We start from the raw sequence: 22,167 nt of genomic DNA, 5'->3' as shown, positions 1-22,167 counted from the left end.
GCTGTAGTTTCCCTTCACTTTGTGCCTTGCTGCTGCCTCTCTTCCTGTATAATTCAACATGTTATATATAGAAAGGGATGGAAAATGTGTGTGTGTGTCCGTGTGTGTGTCCCTCTTCCATGGGGCATTTGAGCCAAACGGCTTAGCTATTGCATAATACAGCATTAAATTTTAAGCGTGAAATCAAAACAAACAGCTGAGCTGGACTGTCAGCTCTCCCCTCCTCTCTCTGTTACATTGTGGACTGTGGCTCTCTGCCAGCTCCACACCACTGAGTATTGGTGGTGATTTCACCAGTCATACCATTAAGCCCACACCCATCCCGCTCTCTGGAGGCTCCTACATCTGCTGCTCCCAGACAGGCCGAGGAGAGGTGCGGATAGAGAAGCCAGAGGGGTGGTGGGGAGAATGTCTTTGTTTTGGATCCACACCTAAGATGTATTTTGGTAGGAGAAGAGCCTGCAGAGAGCTCTGGGTTGAGGCTCAAACTCTTGGCAGGCTCGACTAGCCCCGAGTCACTATGGTGGTGTTAGCAATAACCGCTAACGCACGCCCTGTGGTGCAGCGGTTCAGCTCCATCATTACTTTGATGATGGATGTGACAGAAGTCTCACTGCTCAGACAGCTCGCAGCAGCAGGAGAGGTCAGAATGTTTCATAGTGATGACGCAATGTAGAGACATCGTGATTAAGTGTTAGAGAATATTCCTGATGAATCTTTAAGGTAATGATTAATCTGTGTTGTTAGGAATTTGAAAAGGCTTTGTAAAATAGATGCAAAATGGAGTTGAAGTCCTGGATGTTTTCAGAGAGTGGTATTGTTGTTTTGTGTGTTTGGACTATTGCAACACATAACATTTTTGACTTCTTTGTACTTTTTGAGTGAAAATAAAACAGCACTGCTCTGAATTTATGATTCATACACCAACATAACCATTCTCCATGCATGTTTAATCTGACTCGCCTTGCTTGTGTCAGCAAGTGCAATAGATGTGGATGCAACAGCCTCTGTCATGGTGATTTATATCGTCTGTTGTCCACGTGTTTCAGTCATTCTCCAGATGTGTTTTGCAACAGAAAAGTGTTTATCAATGGATATTGTTTGTGTTCCACTACAAAGCTGAACATGCTGCAAAAATGTCTACCCATGCCTTCATGCAGAACAATGGGGTATTGCCTTGCACATTCTTTAGCAGTACATTTTGTTGGTAAATGTGAGACGGTCATGCCACACATGTTTGAATCTTAACAACAACAATAACAACAGAACTCAAGTGCGATGATTGGTCAAATTAGCGGTAAAGTGGCAGTAATTGGGCAAAATTTCAAGGTTGTGCAGAATTCACAAGGATTGATATAATTCGTTTTAATTGTGATCACAACATCCTGGATGGCTGATTAATAGTTTGGTTTTTAAATGGTCACAAAATAGTAATAAAAAATGCCTTGCACAATTTTGCAGAGCCCAGTGCTCCTTCAAATTGATTGATTCTTCTAACCAACAGTCCAAAACTTAACTTAATCCTTGTGTTCAGTATTACAGCTCGCCATTTTGTTTTTTTTGCCAGAAGTGACCATATTTTGGTGAGATGTTAGATGATGGCGTTGTGGAGGAGCAAGGGGTGGATCTGACTGAGGACACAATCAGCAGACAGCCTGTCACTCAAAGCAGCCCAGGCTTAATTATGCATACTTTAACCTTGATAAAATGTAAATAGTTTAGAGTTAGAGTTAGATAAAAATTCCCCCGCCCGTACAGTTGTCATGAATGTTGAAATTGGCTATAGACACCAAAACCTTTTTTTGTACTAGGCTGTAAACATGTTTATTATTGCTGTTAAGTTGGGCATTTTAACATGGGTGTCTAAAGGGATTGACTGTCTTCTGGAGCCAGCCTCCAGTGGCAATTTGAAGAACTGCAGTTTTTGCTACTTGGTGTTGGCTTTATTGTTCAGCCCCTAAGGTTGCTGCTTGGTCCACTTTGTCCAGTTTCCATGGGATGGGGGATTTGATTTTCCTTAACCAATCACAGGAGACCAACATGTCCGGCTACAATGTTTGACAATATTAGGAAGATCTTTGGATTTAGAACAGCCTTCATAGCAGCGTCTAGTTTGACTATAGTGCTTGCCATTGTTGCTGTTACTCTTATTGGATCCGTTGCACCGCATGACAACTCTTGATGACTATTGACAACGGCACTAGTCCCATCCATGGTGCTGATTGGCTAATCACTAGTCCCCCTGTGGCTGCGTCATTGGTTGTTTTTTTTATTTTAACCGAAGCTGTTTCATGTCATGATGCCAGACCAGTCAAGTAACTCGAACTTGGTTGAGTGAGAGGATTCAAAGGTCTGGACCCAGGCAAGCTTTTGTTGTATTTTAGTTGGATATATAAACATACGTGAGTTCCTTATACATGTTTTGGGAAAAGGTTCAACCAATAGAAAAGTGTTTCGATAATTTCGATAATCAATTAATCATTACAATCATTTTTTTAAACTAAAAATGTGACAGCAGCCTCTGTTCTGGTTCCAAATGTGAATACTTGCTTGTTTTCTTCTTCTATGATATTAAACTGAACATATTTGGTCCGCTTGTCAGACAAAATAAGATATTTAAAGCTGTCAACTGGGACCCTGGGAAACACTGATTAATATTTTTTAGACCAAAATGATAAGTCAGTCAATCTACTGAATATTTTGTTCCTGAACCAACAATGAAGTTGCAGCTCTACATCATAGTATTAAGCGAATGACGCAATCTTTATGTTTAAATCTAACATGTGACCACCCATACTCCCTCTGTGTGTATGAGTGTGTGTGTGTGTGTGTGTGTTTGTGTTACTGTGTGTTTTGTAACATCATATTCAGGAAGAGAGTCATGAACGTAAACTGCGGTGACTCACTGTATTTTCAGCTTAGCTACAGTTGCCACTTGACACCAAGTCAACGCAAACAACTTTTTGTTACAGAACATTAAAAGTCTGAGTTTTGCTGCTGATGTGAAGCACGCGTTGTGTGATGTAGGCATAAATGTGATATTACGCAAGGGAGAGCTGCCAGCATTTAATGGTTGTTTTTATCCCTTGTGTTAGTCACAGAAGAAATGTAGAAGATAAGTCTGTCATCATGCAAACACGCCAAATAGCCCTGCAAAGCCCCAAATGTGCAATAACTAAAGCCATATGTATAGCTGTGTGGAGCTCGGGGCAGTACAAATGTGGCTTATATGACAGTCCCTATTATTTTGACAGATATTGTGAACACTGACATTAACCACCAACTTAGAAACAAAATTATTTGACTGCATTTTTGGCCTCTGTCACCAACCGTTTTTATCTGAGGATACCAGCTGTGCTGACTGAAATGACTTTTTTTCCCCGTGTTTGCAAGCTGAAACTCATTTTGGTGTCTTAATCAACAGCTTGTAGTGAATGTGATATATTATATATCTATATACCCACCGTTTAGACAGAGCGCAGTAGCAGAGGAGATCAGTTTGCTGGTACTTGAGACCAGTTTTATTTAACTGGTGATGACAGTAAGAGTCAGGAAGTATTTTGAGCTCTATGACACTTACTGTATGTGGACTAAAATTATAGAGAAGTCCAGAAAATGACACAGTTAATCAGCAGAGTAATCCCATTACAAACTAATGATGTGGTAGTGATGGGGGATTTTGTTTAGACATTTGATTTTAGGTATATAAAATATGTTTATGTGGTTTGAGGAGGGTAACTATGTCTTACAATTCTTATATTACCTACATTTAACATCCAAATCAGCCACTGTGATGTTATCAATCTGCCATAGTGTTTATAATGATAGACAGCAGAAAGATTGCTGGTCAAACATGTTTCATATACTCAAAAACAGCCTTTTGTAGCAGGTTATAGTCGACAACCAATGTGCTATAATCTATTTATACAGCAGAAACACCCTACAGCATATCTTTTATTAATAAACCCTCTTCTTTTCCTCTTTTTCTCATTCCCACAAGCGCAAACCTTGACCACAAATGATACCTCGGCAGAAACAACAGCCTGATAACTGTGAGAAATCACTGTCAGAGGATTTCTTGTGTTTTTAAATCAAGTTGATTAATAAGACGTATGCTTAGCTCTGGGCTGTTTCATTTGTGAAAACACACTTGTCTTTGTTGTAGCAAACCCACTTTTCTTTACACAGTTTCCAGGGATGAAGTGACTATACTTTTTTTGTGGCTGTGAGTTTATTCTCAACAGTGAACATGTGGAAATGGCAGTATTACTATTAGTGCGTCATTGTTTTCACAACCACGTTTGATTTCTTTGTTGTGGAGTGGTGCATCATCTACAGCAGTGGTTTCCAAACTGGGTGGTCAAGACTGCCCGAGGGGATGTAAGATAAATTTCCCGGGAGGCGGTGAGGATATGAGGGGGAACAAAGAGAAAAACATTTGTTACACAAAGTTATGATTATTTTCTCATGACTTTTAGCTTTTTTTTTAATTTATTTATTTTTTTTGTTAAAAGGGGTGTATGTAACTATGAAGAAAAAAAGTTGATTGTTGAGTCGCATTCCCAGGGCGTCAAACCAACACTTTGGATGATTCGTGCTGACTACCAACCCGAAATGCCTGTATTTAACAGGGTACTTTAATGTGCTGGGCCTGTCAAAGTTTAAATTGACAAAAATTATGAGAAATAAAAAAAAAAAACGAGTGGCAATGCCTAATTTTAAGTACAAAAGTCACAAGAAAACAAGGTTGAGATCCACTGATCTACACTTTATTTCCCCTGTTTTTTTGTTTTTTTTTGCATTCATCAGCATGGTTAAGAGTTAGATGAGAAGATCAATACCACACTTGTGTCTGTATGCTAAATATGAAGCTACAGTTAGCCAGTTAGCTTAGCTTAGCATAATGTAGGCAGATTGTTTCATTTGGACTGAACCAGGCTAGCTGATTCCCCCTGTTTACTGTCTTTATGCTAAGCTAAGCTAACTTGCCTTCTATAACTGATAGCTTCTCATCTTCTCATCTAGATCTCAAGCAAATAAGTGTATTTCGCTAAATGAATTATGATTAAAATAAGTCTCTTAAAATCCTTCCTCTTCTTTCATGTTCTGTCCATATCAACACCACAGTTTATGTCCTGATGATCAGCACTGATATACCTGCTTTTTGTTCCTTCTCTCAGGCCAAGCAGAAGGATGGGCGCGATCAGAGCGAGGCGTCGGCTTTGGCTTCTCCCGGGCCCGAGGAGGAGCCTTTTTCCTGGCCGGGGCCCAAGACGCTTCACCTGCACCGAACCTCCCAGGGCTTCGGCTTCACACTGCGACACTTCATCGTCTACCCGCCTGAGTCTGCTGTCCACAACTCTCTGAAGGTGATATAACGTCATCTGTTACCAAAACAAGCATCATACCATCTAATGCAATTTAGAGCTCAGTAATAGTTTAAAACAAGCAATAAATTCTGACAGTTGAAGTAAGAAAATACACAAAGTAAATAACCTTTTGTTGAAACAAGTGATGTCAGCCTCAGGCCAGTAGGAGGATCTGACTTAATGTAAAACACTGTCATAAAAACAAACTTTGTATCAGAAGCAGATGAAATAATCTCAGACAACAGGCAGGATAATGAAATTAAAGGGACTAAAACTTGATTTTGACTTGTATAGCTTCAGGAAAAAACATATTTTCAGACTGAAATTACCCAAGTAGCAACTGTGCAATATGCATTTGATTGGACATAGTAAATCAGTGTTCTATACTCTTGAAAGATGCAACCCATTTCAACAATATTAAAAAGTATACGCATTTGTTTACAACTTCGATTGAATCATTCTCCAAATTCCAGTCACTTTGTTTATTTTGTCCCCTGTGCTAACTCTGGCCTTGCTGACACAGTTTTGAAAATTATAACTACTGGTCAGTGTTCCAGATTATAATCATAAAATGTGACTTTATTTAGCTTTTTAGTGTCTGCAGTGATTAAAAGACACCTGATTTGTGTGACACGAGGGGGAAAACACAGTCAGAATCATGACTTTCAGTTGCTGTTTGAACTCAGTCCTAAACAAACACCTCAGTATTTAGTGCTGTTGGGACAGGAGAGATGTGTCCCAGTTCCACACTACTTATTAATTACATACAGTATGAACTATTCATCATATTTATCATGTTTTTGCTGTTCTGAGATCTTCCTGAAGGTGTTTTACCACCATCCGCCACTTGTTGTAATTCCTTCCAGCTGTGAGGAGCTCCTCAATTTCCTTTGTGCAGTAGAGTTGTGAAGAGGGAGGAAGTGTTTTCTCCCTGCTCTGCATTCCCGTTTCAAATGTTTCTATTAACAATGTCCACAATGTGAATGGACACAGAAACAAGTAACGATTGTGTAAGTTTATTGTATCTTAATAAACACCTGTTTTAATTATTTTAACTTGGCAAATGGCACCAAATACTACAATACCCACACGTTTTGGTTGTTGTTGCCATGGAGAAGAAGCCATTTAACATTGCAAATCAGAGCTGTAGCAAATTCGAAATGCTTCATCACAAAATATGGTTGCACAGTTGCTGAATTCATCCAAAACTGGCCCAGAATTTAAAAGTAAAGCTAAAAATTGTCAGCTTCTTCCTGCTGTAAGCAGCATTTTCAGCTTGGCAATTGGATGTTGTTGTTGAAATGCGCCTTTGGGGTCATAGTTAAGATCTCACCTTATATTTTTGTGTACGCAAACTGGTACCTTTGACTTTTTTATTTAAAAAACAGTGTTCCTGCTGTGAGTCATGTAATATCGTCGACAGAACAAATTAATGAGGCTACCACTTGCTAAACTGGGGTGGCTCCACACACTGTAGCTTCTCCCACTTTACATTTCTATAGATTCTGGAAGAGCTGCATTGATTAGTTGAGTAGTTTATCGACAGAAAGTGAAACTATCTTAATATTAGTTTTATATTTATTTGGCTTATCTGACATTTTATAAACTTAAAGGTATTCTAATCAGGAATTGTCGGGTACAGTTTGTAGACCCACTCTCTAAACTGCTTGTACGTACACTGAATGATACTGCACTATTGTAGAAATATTACATTTGTTGTAATGGAAAAGCCAATACCATGGCAAGCGAACTAAGCTGACCACCGGCATCTACCTGTCCAACAAAAACAGGCCAACACCGCCTCACTTTTCCTCCTCATCATTTCCTTCAGTGCTCACCAGTGAAAGTGAAAGCCGACCCTGGATTCACTCTGATTTTGGAACGAGCTTTGTCCGCTTGGCGTTCTGCCTCATTATATTTGCATTTTTTGGTGCTGTATCTGCGATTTTTGTAGCTTCCTCTTGGTCTGGCACCTGGTCCTTACCTTATCTGCGTACTGTTATTGGCTGGAGGCGCATGCTTCGAAATGTCCTGAACACAGCAAAGTAAGAAGTAAATAGGAAAATACAAACAGAGAGTCGCTGCAAGAAAATACACCTCCCAAGTGATGAGTGAGAGGGATTACTTTTGTATTAGTTAGTACATCTTTTTGGAGGGAGAATCCTGCGTAGTTATTTTTAACGATAAACTATTCGATTAAAGGAACAGATTTTGTTTGCATACTAATGTATTTGATTATTGTTTTTTTAAAATTTAGCCACTTTGCCAATATGGACATACGACACACCTGTTTGAAAATACAATGAGCTGTCGTGTCCTGTCACTGATGCAGAAATGCAGAAAGGTTTTTTTTTTTTTTTTGTTTTTAAGAGCCGCTCCGACTCGTATCATCCCACCTGGGAAGCCTGCCAGCCGTCCTCTGGATAACATCAGCACCAATCTGCCCTTTGGTATTAATCCTGACGTTACAGCATTTCCGGCTCCTAATGCACAGACGAGCACAGACTAACACACACTAAAGGGCTTTGGGTAAATACGACAGGCTTTCTTTAATGGGAAAATGTGCCGGTGTTTCGAGTCAGCTTTCCCAAAGCTTATCGCCGCCTCCTGACTGTTCGTTTTTTTAAAGTGATAATTCAGGATAAATTGGGTTTACTTTTCTCTGAAGTGTATTTTGACAGCCTCTTCAGTTTGCACAGAAGGATTTCCTACAAAGTTAGCATAGTGCTTTCTGTTTATAGCTTTTGGCTTCGGTTCGGCATGTTGTAAGAGAAACTGTGGCACGACAGTTCTTCAGACATTTCTGTAACCAAAAAGAGAGACAGTATCTCCCAGAGGCCTTCTTGGGTATCACAGTGTTTTTTCGGACACTTTCAAGTTCATCTTGCTGTTACTTAATAAAAGGATATGAAGTGTTTGTGGGCTTGAATTGAACTGACATTAGCAAGTTTGTTCTCTTTAAAAGCCCGGCAGTCTTAGATGCATACCATGCAAAATGAAGGCAGTGAATTCATCTTGAAACACTGGCAGCTCCTGACAAAGCAGAATTTAGCTTTTAGTCTCCTATAAGAGGTTGCCATTATTCTTATTTATGTATGCAATAATTCTGAGACACTGATATATAGTATTACACAACTGAAGCTATAGTTTGTCTGCCTTTCAGCTGACTGTCTGGAGTCTGCTGTGGGTTTCTTATCATAAGACGTGATTCTGGGAAATATTCAAAGTAAAGCTTTAAATTTTCAATCCGTCAGGTCACACTCACTGTAAACCCAAACCAGTTCCCCCATTACGTAACCCAAACCAACAAGGGGAGGGTAAAAAAAAATCCTCATCTTGTACATTCATCACATTTCAGTGTAATTACTTTCAGGTCTTGGATTGGAGATCTTGATTAATCGCAGTTTGGGGATATTGGGGTTAGTTTGAAGAGGGTCAGAGCGTCTTAAGGAAAGCCCTGGGAGAGCAGGGAGTCTTTAAAGATACAGTGGAGAACATATGTGTCACTGAGGGGAGGTGGATTAAAGCAGGAGCGTGTGGATTTTAACTGATGCTCGGAGGGAAATTAAAGTTTTATGTGTTGAGGAACAGGAAAAAACACAAATGTGGCTATGAAGTGGCTTGTGGAGGAGTCTTGTCCCCTCTTGTGTCTAGATTGCCACAACAATTTAAATGTAGCAATTCTAAATGATAATTAATGCTTCTGTTTTTCTCTATGGCTCATCTCATCCATCACTCAGTGCTGGGAGAGTCCCTCTATGGCAGCAGTTAACTATTATTTGGAGTAACAATTGATTTCTCTTTAAAATGCCAGACAACACTGTTATGCTCATTTCAGGCACATAATTGTATTTTGGGGCTTCTACTAGAATATTTTTACATGCTTTAATGTTAAAAAAACACTTAATTTTCCTCATACTGTCTGTGCTGGAACACCTGTATTGACCCTCTGTCTGATATAGTCTATTTTAGCCCCGTCTCTTTAAGCCTCCCCTACAAAAAAGCCCAGTCTACTATCATGGAATCTCTGCACCACCATAATGGTAACAGAGAATAGTGACACTTTGTTCCATGGAAAAACACCAATAAAACTTCTAAACACAACCAGACATGCCCCAGCAGGAATATGATCCAAAATCAGAGAGAAATTTGCAACATTGTCGACCAAGATTGCATTCTTCTCTGACGTTAGCATGTTGCTACATGTAGCAGTGTAGGCTATATAATGTAAACTCCTTTGTAGTTTGCCTGCAGCAGATGACCACATAAAGAAATCCGTCACAAGCTGACATCAGCTCGTCTCAAAAGTAGTAAAATTATACTATTCATGTCCATGTGGTGACTGTAAGTCCAATATTCACTCTCTTTTAGCTCTGTTTTGGTCTGTACTGAGGGAAATATCTGGTACTTTAACTGCCTAATGCTCCGCTATGTTCACAAACTGTATCTAGACTGAACCAAAATGGTAACTTTGAGGGCTGGACAGCTAAACAAAGACTGAAACTCATTAAAAAGCTCAAACGCTTAAAAAGACCCTTTTCATGTTGTTTACACATTGTGATTTGATATTGTTGTTATAGAAATATGAATTATAGCTGCTTTAAAAGTTTTGTTTTTGTTTTGAATGATGAGGAATGTTTTTATAGGTGGTTCTAAATGGATTGTTGTTTTATAGTATAATGATGATTGGGTTAGGGTTAGGGTTAGGATGATTATGGTCCTTCCTCCTTGTACGGTTATTTAAGTACAGAAATTGGCCTGAATTTGGCAACTATTTATGTATTTTCTCTTTCTTTTAACTTCTGTAATTTGGTCAGCAGACCCTTTTTTGTTTTGTGGTTTGTTTTGTTTTCATGAAGCAAATAAAAAATAATTGGAAATCACTGAGTCCAATTTGACATCTTTAATATGCTTGTTTTGTCCAAACAATAGTCAAACCTAAATATGTTAGATACACAGAAATAAGAAAGAGAAAAACTGGAAATTGCCTCTTTTTCAGCAGATATTTAGCAGTTTTCTTTATTAGTGTCTCAAATTATTAATAGATTAGGAAACCTGTTACCATTCTTGTTTGGAATGGGATGGGAAAAATTACATGTATTTTTTTATGTAACATATGATGTAAAATGTCTTTCATCATTTATATGCATAACATTGATAAGGAATCTAAAACCGGAAGCTCTTGAATGACATTAAATTACATATCTGACATTGAATTTCTGTCTTCTTCTCTTGCAGGATGAAGAGAATGGCAGCCGAGGTAAGTGTTGAAATGAACCTTTTTTTTAATCACTGTATGCATTAGAGATGCACTCTGTGATCTAGGACCTCAGGTGTGACAATAAGAGCAGTACAGAAACCATTTACTCCTTGCTATTCTTCAGTAACTCCCCAGAATAGGGCTCAAATTAGGATTGACAGTCCATTATTCTAATGTATTCTCACTTCATATAGATTGAAATAGATGCATGTTGATGATTCTTAGTGACTCAGTCAGAAAATTGCATTAGCATTGACAATTCAGTCCCATCATTAGCTCTTGAAATGCACAAATTGACCCTGTGATGGTGCTGGAGCCAGTGTAAACAACATGTTGCAGCTTAAGCTTTCTTTTCTGCAGAGAGGCGGTGTTGTGCTGCACTTGGGTGCTTAAAGCTTTGCTGTTCAGAGTGGCAGTCAGAGCTTTGCTGTTAGCCTGGCAAGGCCTCGGCATTCCTCAGAGCATCCAGCTTGTCATTCCGGTCCCTCAGTATTCTGCTCACGTCTGCAGCCCAGCATGAATGCAGGAGAATTGCTCTGCTGCACTTCTTAAACAGCCCTGCTTCTCACGTCTGTGTGGCATGCAGAAACACAAAGCACGTGTATGTGAGCCCCTATAAACATACTCAAAGACCGAACAGCAACAGTATGGTCTTAAAGGATTAATCCATTGCATTTTTATGTAAATAAATATCCACTTTTTGGAAAAGAGGGATGTTCCCTTTACCCCAGTTTCATGTAAGCCTTTGTGTTTTCTCATCTAAGCTCAGTGTTTGATAGATCTGATACCTCTCTGGCAGCAGCAGCAGTTTCTCTGTCTGTAATAAGAATGAAAACAGGAGAAGATAATCATCATTATCTGTTTGTTTGACTTGTAATGAACCCAAAACCCTACCAGGTGTGATTCAGTGAATTGTTATGGCATGAGTGGGCAGTCAAAGTTAAGAGTCCAGGGTTAGAGGAGGGTGAGCACAGCGCTTTGTGATAATTCTGACTCTTAAACGCCTCTCAACGGGAAATTGAGAGATTCCTGTAAGTGTCCCTCATCATCCCTCTTGGCCCTCGGTGTCACATTCCTTACACTACCCCCCCTCTCCACCTATTTTAACTCCTCTGTGTCCACCCGCCTTATTCAACACAGGCCTCAAAACATTAAACGACTCACACATGAGGGCCCTGCTGTGGCAAGAGGAAACCCTACAGGGAATTTGTGTGGCTCCACATTCTTGAACTTAAATTCCTTTTTGTGACTCTACCTGAAAGAAGTCATGTATGTGTGATTGTGTGCGTGCCTGTGTCATTAAATAGTATGTGGTAAGTGCATGAGAACCATTCACTGCAGCGCTCAATAGATGGTGAATAATGATCCTCGCCTGGAGAATCCCCCCTGCTGCCACAGGAAGTCTCTTGGCTCACTTCCAGTCTCTCATAAGTCTGTCTTTGCCTCTCAGCAGGCTCAGAGACCTGGTGGTGATGACGCTGACAGGTAATAGGGTCAGAGCTGATAGCAACAAGGGCAGCTAAATTAATCAAGACTAAACATTTGTAATAGGAATAACAATTAAGTGATACCATTCTCATGAAGGTCGTAACATGGTCGCTGTTCTGTGAAAGCCCTGTATCTCCAAATCTAGTGATTTTTCAGGTATCCTGAAGGACTGGAAATAATTTAATGTCTGAAAGGAGAACTTCCCCCCCCCTCCATATGACCATTTGTGTATCAGTGACTCAGCCTGTCTTACATGGAATTTGTGAGGAAAACTCAAAGACAAAGTATCCAAAGATGGAGAAAATTTTTGATGAATTGAAGTCATAACAATCCATGTTCAACAACAGCAAAACAATATCAAAACTTCTATTTAAAAACTCTCCCACAAGTCGGCAGTATAATCCAAGTCTCATTTATCCACTCGTATGTTCAGTGCTTCCCAAACAGACAGCCCGTTTCGACAGAGAACTAAACTAAAAGTGAAATTTATCTATGCCCTCCTTAAAGCCAGACTCCATTCACAAAAACAACAATTTTACCTAGCTGAACACGGGAGCTGCTGGTCTACCACGACCTTGATCGCTTTGTGTTATTTTGTGACTTTGATGTTTTAAATGGTAGTTCAGATTCACCAAAATCACACAAAATCACTAACACACCACAGACTGAGGCAGCAGTAGACCAACAGCTCCTGTGTTCAGCGAGGTAAAATTACTGTTTTGTCAGTGGGGTTTCGCTTTGAAGAGACCATAGGTAAGTTTCACTTTCCATGTAGTGTCCCACTGGAAAGGGATATCTGTTTGGGAAGTACTTTAAAACATTTCTCCAGTGCTTTGAGAACTTCACATCCATGTTGACTCAAAGGTTTAGATTGAAAGGTCATTCCTGACCTATCTGTCATGGATCAACATGTAGCCACGGAGAGACGGAGGGCATCAAAAAGAGATTTGGTATATCTTTTAACTCCCAGACATGTAGCTTTGGTGGTTGCTATCACAGCAAACTGACAACACCCTGAAACACCATAACATCATTGAAAAACTGCTTTCTTCAAGCCTTTTTTTTTTTTCCTTTAATCCTTACTCGGAATGCTGAGTTTCTATTTTATCTGGAGCATCAACTTTTTAAAGTTTTAGGATTATCCGCCATACTTGCCTACATACCGTTAGTCAGTTTGATTTCCTTTTCTCCTTCTACCCCCTCTGGCTGTTGATGTACAACACATCACATCCAGGTTGCCTGTGCAGGAAAGTTGCCAGACACCACAACTCTGGCTTACTGGTAAATACAGAGAGCTTTCCCAGGCAGCAGTAGGCTTAATTAGCATAGTGTGAACCTGTTTGGCAGAGGCTTCAATGCAACAGATGTTCATTTATTTGTTAAAGGCCCGCACTTTAGCTTTAAAGAGAAAAGCTGCATTCTGCAGATTTCTCTAGTTTTCTGTGCCTGAGTCAGGTCTGTGATGTTCGCTGCAGCCTCCCGGCCTCCTCAGCGCTCTGCAGTGCAGTTTATTTGCTTGACTCTGGGCCAGTGTGTGATGAGGCTGTTGGTGTTTGGAGACAGAGAGAAAGCGAGGGGGGGCGCCTGCTGACCGCATGTTGACTAGCTGGGTGTTGCCGCTGGAAACACTTCAAACCTCCAGAAAACACACACACAGACAGACCCACAGAGACTGACGTAGATAACATAGATAAACAAACGTAAACATTGATGAACAGTGTGTAGGTGCATAGTGGAAACATGGGAACAGAGTGTGTGTCAAGTATGGATCTGTTTATTTCCTTTCACAGCGGTTGTCTACATACCAAATCTTCCTCTCTATCTCACTTCCTCCCTTCTTCCCTCCCTCCTGTCTCTGTCTCTCCCTTTCCTGTATCTCTTTCTCTTCAGCTGTGTATTTTAGCAAGCTGTTGAAGGGTAAAATCCGAATGAGGCGTTTGGTGCTATGCTTATGAAGCTGTGGTGCCTCCGCAACATAAAAAAATTTCCTCCATCTGTTCAAATATTTGTTTTTCATTCAACGAGAAACACTTTTCTCTGCAGATACCAGATTTATTTCCCCACATTTTTTTGTGTGTGTCAGATTTTGCTTCTTTCCCATAAAGTCTGCAGAGGGAATGTAATGCAGCACAAGCAAACAGAATTCCCCAGTATTCTCCAGTGTGCTTTTCAATGCCCCACCTTCTTTAACAAAGCTGTGTCCAAAGTTTTGTCTTTCTCTTCTTTTTTCCTTCTCTCTACTCCTTATTCTATCCTCTAACCTTCCTGTCTTCCTTTCTCTTTCTGTTTCTTTCCATGTCTGTTTTCTTACTGCCCTCGTTGACTTTTTGACTTTTCCGGTGTGAGTTTTGTTACCATTAGGCCTTATGCTGAACTCCCCAAATCTAGATTCATTGAAGTGTTGTTTTTTTTTTTCTTTTTTCTTTTTCTTTTTTAATTCTGGCTATGAGTAGTTTTCCCCACCGGTTTTTTGTCTTGAGTGTGAGTAGTTGTAAAGCTGACAACTTGTTTATTTATAATGACATGCACCCACATAGAAGTTGTTAAGATCAAGACTTGAGTCAAAGCTTTTTTTAAGGCAAATATGCAAATACAATTGACCATATGCCCCCTTTACTAAGTAATGCTATGCTTATATTCCCCCAACTATTTTCTTGGCATTTTCATCAGATGACAGTGTAGAGGCATAGACTATATGAAATAATGGACATAGCTATGGTGACATCACCCATGGGTTTGAAGCCACTTTGTTTTTTGGAGCCATATTTTGGCAAGAAGCTGGGGCTATCAAGATACGAGGGGTGGATCTGACTGAGAAGCCATGGACACTGTCAGCAGACAGGCTATCACTCAGAGCGGCCCACCCTTAATTATGTGTTATTTTAAGCCTTAACAAAAGTTAAATGGGTGAGTTATATAAAAATTCAACCACTGTACAGTTGTCATGAAGGGGGAAATTAGCTATAGAGACCAAAACCTTCTTGTACCAGGCTGTAAACATGTTAATTTCTGCTGTAAAGTTGGGCATTTTAACATGGGGGTCTATGGGGATTGACTCACTTTTGGAGCCAGTGTCAAGCGGTCATTCAAAGAACTGCAGGTTTTGGCTAGCCTGAGTGTCAGACTGAAGCTCCCAGAACCTTCAGTCTGACATGGCTTCCATTGAAGGTGATTTACAAGGGGGAGGGAATTTGATTTTTCCCTAACCAATCAGTAGAGATCAACGACTCACCCAGAATCTGACGTCATTAGTATCCATGCCTCAGGGGTGCCGAAAACAAGCGAGCATTGCCCGTTTAAAATGTCTCTGTCGTCGTGCACGCCCAGCTGCATTGCCATTAAATCCAGTTTAGCAGCTTCCCTAATTTGGTCCTCCATTAACGCGAGTAGTGGCGAATTACCTCGATAGCATCGTTAATGTGGTCTGTAGGATCTGTAGCAGTCGCCATTGTTGCTATCCTCACCAGTTACCCACCGGCGTACAGCTTGACATCAGCGTGGCGCTGATTGGCTAATCGCTAGACCCCCGGCGTTCATTGGTCCGTCCAGCGTTTGGACGAGATAAATCGCAAATTCATTGAAGTATGCCAGACCAGAGATGCAAGCCTGCTCAGTTGAGTGGGTGGGGTCTATGGTCTGGAACCAGGCTAGGTTTTGGCACTTGCGTGTTAGCTTCATTTTTAGCCCGGGAGACTGCGGTTTGTGTCCCGGCAGCCTGGAAATGGTGGACAAGCAAGAGAAGGGGATGACATGCAACAAAGGTCCAAAGGCTGGAGACGAACCTGGGACGCTGTGGTTATGTAGCATGTACTGTAACCATGTGGCTTCCAAGATGCTCTGCTGCTAAGGTTTTTATTCTCATATGTGCAGTTTAAAGTTATGATAATGGTAAATTTAAAACTAATAATCCAGGCCAATTTTACGAACATTTAGTTCTAGATTTCACAGCTAGATAAAAGCAGGCTTTTCATTTCTAGCTAACAAACATACATTTTGCTAAAAGTCTGCTTGTCTTAGGCAAAAAGTTAGCATCAGTTGATGATCTATGTAAAAAACAGGATTGTTCTTGTGTAGAGCTAGTCAGTTCTTGTATTATAAGTAGGATAAGGGAAACTGCCAGATTGATAATATCATTATGATAGTGTGTGCGGGTAATAAAAGAAGCGGCTTTCAGGAAGAGGACAAACAGATGTGTTTTGCCAGTGTAACACTATCTCTCTAATGTTGGCTGGGGTTGCTGGGCTGAAACTTGGCCAAATCTGCTAACCTTAGCCTAAACTCTGATAGAGTAGCAATCAGGACCAGCTCCCACACTGTGAGGAAATCCTACAGAGTGAATGTGCTGTTGTTAATGCAGCTTTTTAACCTGTAATCCCACAAATGTATGTAATTAGTGCTACTGTAGGTAGCCTGCTTGTTAGCTGAAATGCTAACGACTGCAACTGACAGATAAACACACAGTTTAATCCTTTCTTTACACGTTTGCTCTTGTGTTTATGTATATTGGAAAGACTAGAAAAAACAGACACCACCCACTACATTCACGGCCAGTTGGCTCATTTCACACATTTCTTAAGGCAAGAGCCAGAATTTAGGATAAAATCACCCCATCTGTCTCCAGATGTTTGTCACTTGTTCCCTCAGTTGAACTCAAACTCCCTTGGTGGATAATTTGGCTTGTTTTACAGAAAGAAAACAAAACACTGGATCCACTTTTTTTTTGCTGTGTGGTCAGTGCATATCCTCTCTCCCCTGGGTGGATTTTGGTATTTGGAGTTCCTAGAAAAAAAAAGTGATGGAAAGTACTCAACCACCTTCCTGTCTGTGGTGGAAAAAACACCAGGTGTGTGTGTGTGTGTGTGTGTGTCTGTGTCTGTGTCTGTGTGTTTATGCGAGAATCTGTTGTGATGTAGTGGTGCTGTCAGGCATGTGTTTCTACATCAGCATGTTTCTCCTAGGTTAGTGTTACAGTCATGGAAGTGACTCACTGTGAAGCTCTCCATGAAGTTATCCCTGCTGATACATGTACATGTACATGTACAGTTGCATGTTACTCTTTATTTGGTTTGTGCACCTTGTGTTTATGATATTTTATCAGATATAGATTTATTGGTAGTGGTGTATATGGCAGCCAACATACACTTTATGGTATTGAAAGTTTATTGTAGGAAATATGCTTTGCAGAAATGCCATAGTTATTTCTGAGGTAATTAACAGTTTAACAAAAACATCTTTTCTTAATGTCCTTGCCTTAGTGTTTCTTTCAGAACCTTCCACCACATCTCTTCCTTAGCTGACAGCATTTGCTCCGTTGTCATGGAAATAGCGCAGTTGTCTCTGTCCTTGGTCACTAGTCTTTGCAAGGACACTATAAAAGAAGAATAGAGGAGCCAGACTTTGGTGTCTAGTTTGATTGGAGTCAATGGGGCAGGCACTATAACCAAATCACACTATAACCCATCATATCTTTGTTGCTTCAAGTCTGACTGAAAAATTCCACCAATTAAAAACACACATTACATGATGCTTTGTGACATTTTTTTTTAAATCTAATTATGCACATTTGTCTTCCTTGTTATTGGTCTCCAAACAGATCATGTCTCAGTCTAGCAGCTACATCTGAAGCTGCTGTTGGATCCAAGATTTCTAAGGATACCTGCTATTAGCGGGTATATGTATGCAATGATCAATAAGTAATTAAACTTGGACCAAACAGGGGCTTAAGAGACGTCTGTGATTTGTTTGGAGCCCAATTGGAGCATCATGTAATGTGTGTTTTTTTAATTTGGTGCAAGGATTTTTCAGTCAAAGGTGTAACTGCACAGACAGACATGATAGGTTAGAGTGTGATGTGACTGCTGAGTGATGTGATTGCTGTGCCTTCCCCATTAACTTCAATAGAACTGGCACCAAAGTCTGGCTCCTTGAACGCTGTCGCTGACATCATGTCCTTTCCCTCTTTAATAGTTTCCTTGGGTCTCTGGTGTAGAATATGAATGAAGTATACTTAGCTGAGTCATGTAATGACAACTAAGCTGTCTTGGTGACAGCTGAGATAAACCAGGGGTCGCATGTAAAAGTTCTGGAAAAAGCTAGTAAGTGGACCTTGAGTTTTTTTGTCAGTAGTGAACTTTTAATGCCCAATGTTTATGTTCGAAACTGTTGAATAACCAAATCGATATATAGGCTTTGCCATTTAAAACAAATTTAATAAAGTCAAATATGATATAGGAAATAGGGTAAAATTTAATAGAAAAGTTTTGGAAAGTTTTTGGAAATTCATTCATAAAAATGTGTCGGAACCCTGAATCATTTTGTAGATGCATTACAACCACATCTTTATCTATCAGCTGTTACGCTCACTTTGCCTGAGCTGTTGTCACTTGCCATTGCTGTCATTTTTGTTACAGTGTAGCCCGGATGCTTGCTGAGTAACTGAGCCACACTGTAACAAAAATAATATAATGACATGTCAAACAGTGAGCATAATGGGCTACAAATTAAAAATGTGCAAGCTAGCTAAGGTTACATTGATAACTTACTGTAAATTTTTGGTGTAGATTGTCCACTTTGGATAGAGATAAAAAGCTGCTGGATTGGGAGCAGAAATGACAAATATTTTTCCAGTGACTCAGCAGGACACAGTGGGTTCCTTGGCCACTCAAACATAAATCCCAGTAGGCTCTCTTTGTTTCTTTTGCGTCATCTGTTAAGTTTATTGTGCATACATTGAATTACAGCGTTGCGCACTTCTGACTGTTTTTGTCCTGGTGGATGATAAGTGTTTCAGGATTCAGTTGCCCTCTTTAGCTCTGTGTCCCTGTGTGTTTATATAGTATTTTACAATGGCTTCGAACGTGGCTAAACCAAACTGTCCAAAATGGAAATTTTAGTATTTGACTCAAAAATAAAGTATCAGTCGGGCTATATTTCTTATATTCTTTGTGTAACTGCTGTTTAGAAATGCGCTAAATAAATCAAGTAAGCCTACTTATTTACATACATGCAAAGACAAACAGTGGACTTAATGGTGTCTGCGATGTTGGGGACTTTAAAGGGAAAGTTCAGATTTTTTGAAGTGGGGTTGTATGAGGTACTTATCCATAGTCTATTCTGTTGCCTGTAGTAGATGGCTGTTGACACTGAGAGTATTTTCACCACTTCACCTTTCCGTCTGACAGTGATTTCCGGCGAGGAACTAAAGCCATTATATCACCACGCTCCACTGAGAAAAACAGTGCGTTAAGGTTGCTGAACACAGGAGCTGCTGGTCTACCATTGCCTCAATCAGTTATTATTTTGTATTACTGTGTGACTTTGGCATCTAAAGTGGTTAGTTCACTTAAGTCACACAATAGCACAAACAAATTAACTGATTAAAGCGGTGGTAGACCAGCAGCTCTTACGTTCAGTGAGCCAAAATGACTGTTTTTGTCAGTGGAGTCTGGTGGCTTTGTAGAGAACAAAGATGTGAAACTGAAGCCGTTAATGGCTTTCCTGTTGGAACGGGCTGTCTTATGGGAAGGTAAAACTGAAAATACTCTCAGCATAGTGTACATTTAATCTGTGATAGATTTTATCTTTTAGGTGGGACTTTTTTAGGTGGCTAAAATACGTTTTATTGTTGTCCCTTTTCACAGTACTACATCGCTTAGCTTCCCTGTCAGACTCCAGCCTGCTTCTCCAAACTGTGGCTGTGCTGTGGCTGTTTACAAAGTGCAGCCATCACTGAAATAAAACATGTCCATCTGAGACTGGCACCTACATTTGTTTTGCCATCCGTCTATTGACACAGTTTGTGAGGATGTGGGTTTATTGCATATTCCAAGGAGGTCAGGACTGGGCTACGCAGGTGTTTTAGCAGAGTTTAAGCTTTCAAAGTGAAGTTGTGTTTGGACTAGTTCTATGTGTGAACTGCGCAGAGTATTTCTTCGTGGGAATGGGAGAAAGAAAGACAGAATTACAGTATTTATTTTCACGATGGCTTCATCTGCTGTCTTAAAGCAGTCTTTGAGAGTTTGACGATGAAAAAAAGCAGGTCTTTTGAAGGAAGTTGGAGTTTATGGATTTATGTAAAGTGTACTTGTGCTTTGACCTTCCCACACTGTGGGGGGATACGCTATGCCAGGATTATGTGCCTCCCATTTTCATATTTTTCTGCTGAAAGAGATCCGACACAGATAGCCATCTAAACACATACACAGTCCTCCTCCGCCTGTGTGTTTGGAAAAAAATTACTCCTTCTCTCAGTGTCAGAGCGAAGAACAAGCAACACATCTGCATAGGCTTTTGTATATTTTTGTATACTGGTACATTTGTATGTGGGTGTGGTGTTTGTAAATGTGAGAGTGACACAAATGGTAAAGAACAGCGAGTTGGAGGGAGAGGTATTAGACGAGGGTTAATGCAGTGAGCGGGCAGCGGGCCCAGCCCTCTGAAGAATAACATTATCTAACCCAAAACAACGGGGGAGCGGGGAGCTGGCCGACACAACTGGGCCCAGCTGTGCAGCCAGGGACGACAGCCAAACCAGAGCTTGTTGAGGCCAGAGAGCAGACATCCAGCCAGTGGATGGCCGGTGACTGCTAGATCGGACCAGATAGGGTTGTATTAAACTTACAGTAAGGAAAAGAAATATTTTTTTGCTTCATATAATTGACACGAGTTGTGGTTCACATAGAGACATTATTTTGTTTTCCTGCGCTTTAAAACAAGAATGTGGAAGACGCAATAAAAGAGGTCAGTTTGTGGCTTTTTAAAGTCAGAGAATACAATCAGGGCTGCTACTTAAATTATATTGATATAGTCTAAGAGCCTGTTTATACCTGGTATTAACATGAGTTTCAGTGATCCAAAAAAATGATGGACAGTTCCAACACTCAGTTCAACTTGTTGTAAAGTGGGCAACTTACAGAGTGTTAGTGCTCCCTCATCAAAACAACTACCACATCCTGCATCATGGATGGGTATATCTTGTATGCCCTTGTCGGGGATGCATCAGGACATATTAGCGTTTACACTGAAAAAGATATGTGGACGAATTTGTCCCACATCACCTTGGCAGGTGGATCTTAACCCCCAATTTCCACATACTCCGTTGCCGCGCCACGCACTGCGTAGCATATACCCTCCCATTCTAGTGAATAGCTTCATTTCCACAGCGTGCACCACACAGTGTCTCTGGAGTGTCCCAGAAACGCCACAGCGTTTCGCTTTGTCGGAGATACGCGCCAGGTCTATTTTTCAGCGACTGCGCACCCATAGCACATCAAGCCACATAGCTCAGATCGCACCAAACCAGAAACGGAACGCACACAGCATCCGGTAAATTTCAAAATAAAACACAATGCACGGACTACGGATTGTAAACTCTCAATTTTTAAAAAATAAATGGAGTAAATGGTGCTTATTATCACGTGATTTCGCAGTTCCCACGTGTGAGCTTGTGGCTCCGCTATGCAGCACGGCGCTCCAGAAAGTACGCGCTGTTGGTCGCTCCAGATCTGTGGTGCTGCGCAGACGGAGTATGTGGACACTGGGAGTCATGAATCTTGGTGGTTTGCATTTCTTTCTTCAGCATTTCTTTCTTCAGCAATGTCCACTTGTTGTCTGATCACCCTCGACACATGTTAATACCAGGTGTAAACAGGCTCTTAGATTTTGGATATCGTAACATCATATGCGTGGTTCTAGCTGTTCCATTGTTTGCCATTACCCACTTCGTCTTCATATCCACATTACTGATGATTATTTATCAAAAATCTTACTGCATGAATGTTTTGTGAACGCACCAATATTCAATCCTACAATATTGTCACGATATCAACATCAAGGTATTTGGTCAAAAATAATGTGATATATGATTTTCTCCATATTGCTCAGCCCTTTTTACAATTAACAACTTTAGTAAGGGACAGTTTTAAGGTGCTAAATTAAGCTTAAAGTGTTTTCACACTTGCTTTGACTTATGTTGGTCATTTAGATGCCAAATGATAAAGACTTTGTCACATAAAACTAAAGGAGGTGTGTAATAAAATAAAAAGTTAATTT

General features: G+C 40.3%; 1 protein-coding gene across 4 annotated transcripts in view; it reads left to right on the top strand.

The window, feature by feature from the left end:
• The window catches only part of arhgap21a (Rho GTPase activating protein 21a), a 112,529-nt gene that overhangs the window by 54,163 nt on the left and 36,199 nt on the right, over window positions 1–22,167 (top strand). For all 4 annotated transcript variants that reach the window (XM_033638308.2, XM_033638307.2, XM_033638306.2 and 1 more), the window contains 2 exons: window positions 5,181–5,369; window positions 10,608–10,629. In XM_033638308.2, the coding sequence (XP_033494199.2) occupies window positions 5,181–5,369; window positions 10,608–10,629 (211 nt within the window). The remainder of the gene's footprint in view (window positions 1–5,180; window positions 5,370–10,607; window positions 10,630–22,167) is intronic.

Source organism: Epinephelus lanceolatus, chromosome 20 (genome assembly GCF_041903045.1).
Source record: "Epinephelus lanceolatus isolate andai-2023 chromosome 20, ASM4190304v1, whole genome shotgun sequence".
In the NCBI taxonomy this organism is placed as follows: Eukaryota; Metazoa; Chordata; class Actinopteri; order Perciformes; family Serranidae; genus Epinephelus; species Epinephelus lanceolatus.
Note: the sequence above shows the minus strand (reverse complement) of the source record. Positions and strands in the feature narration are given on the sequence as shown.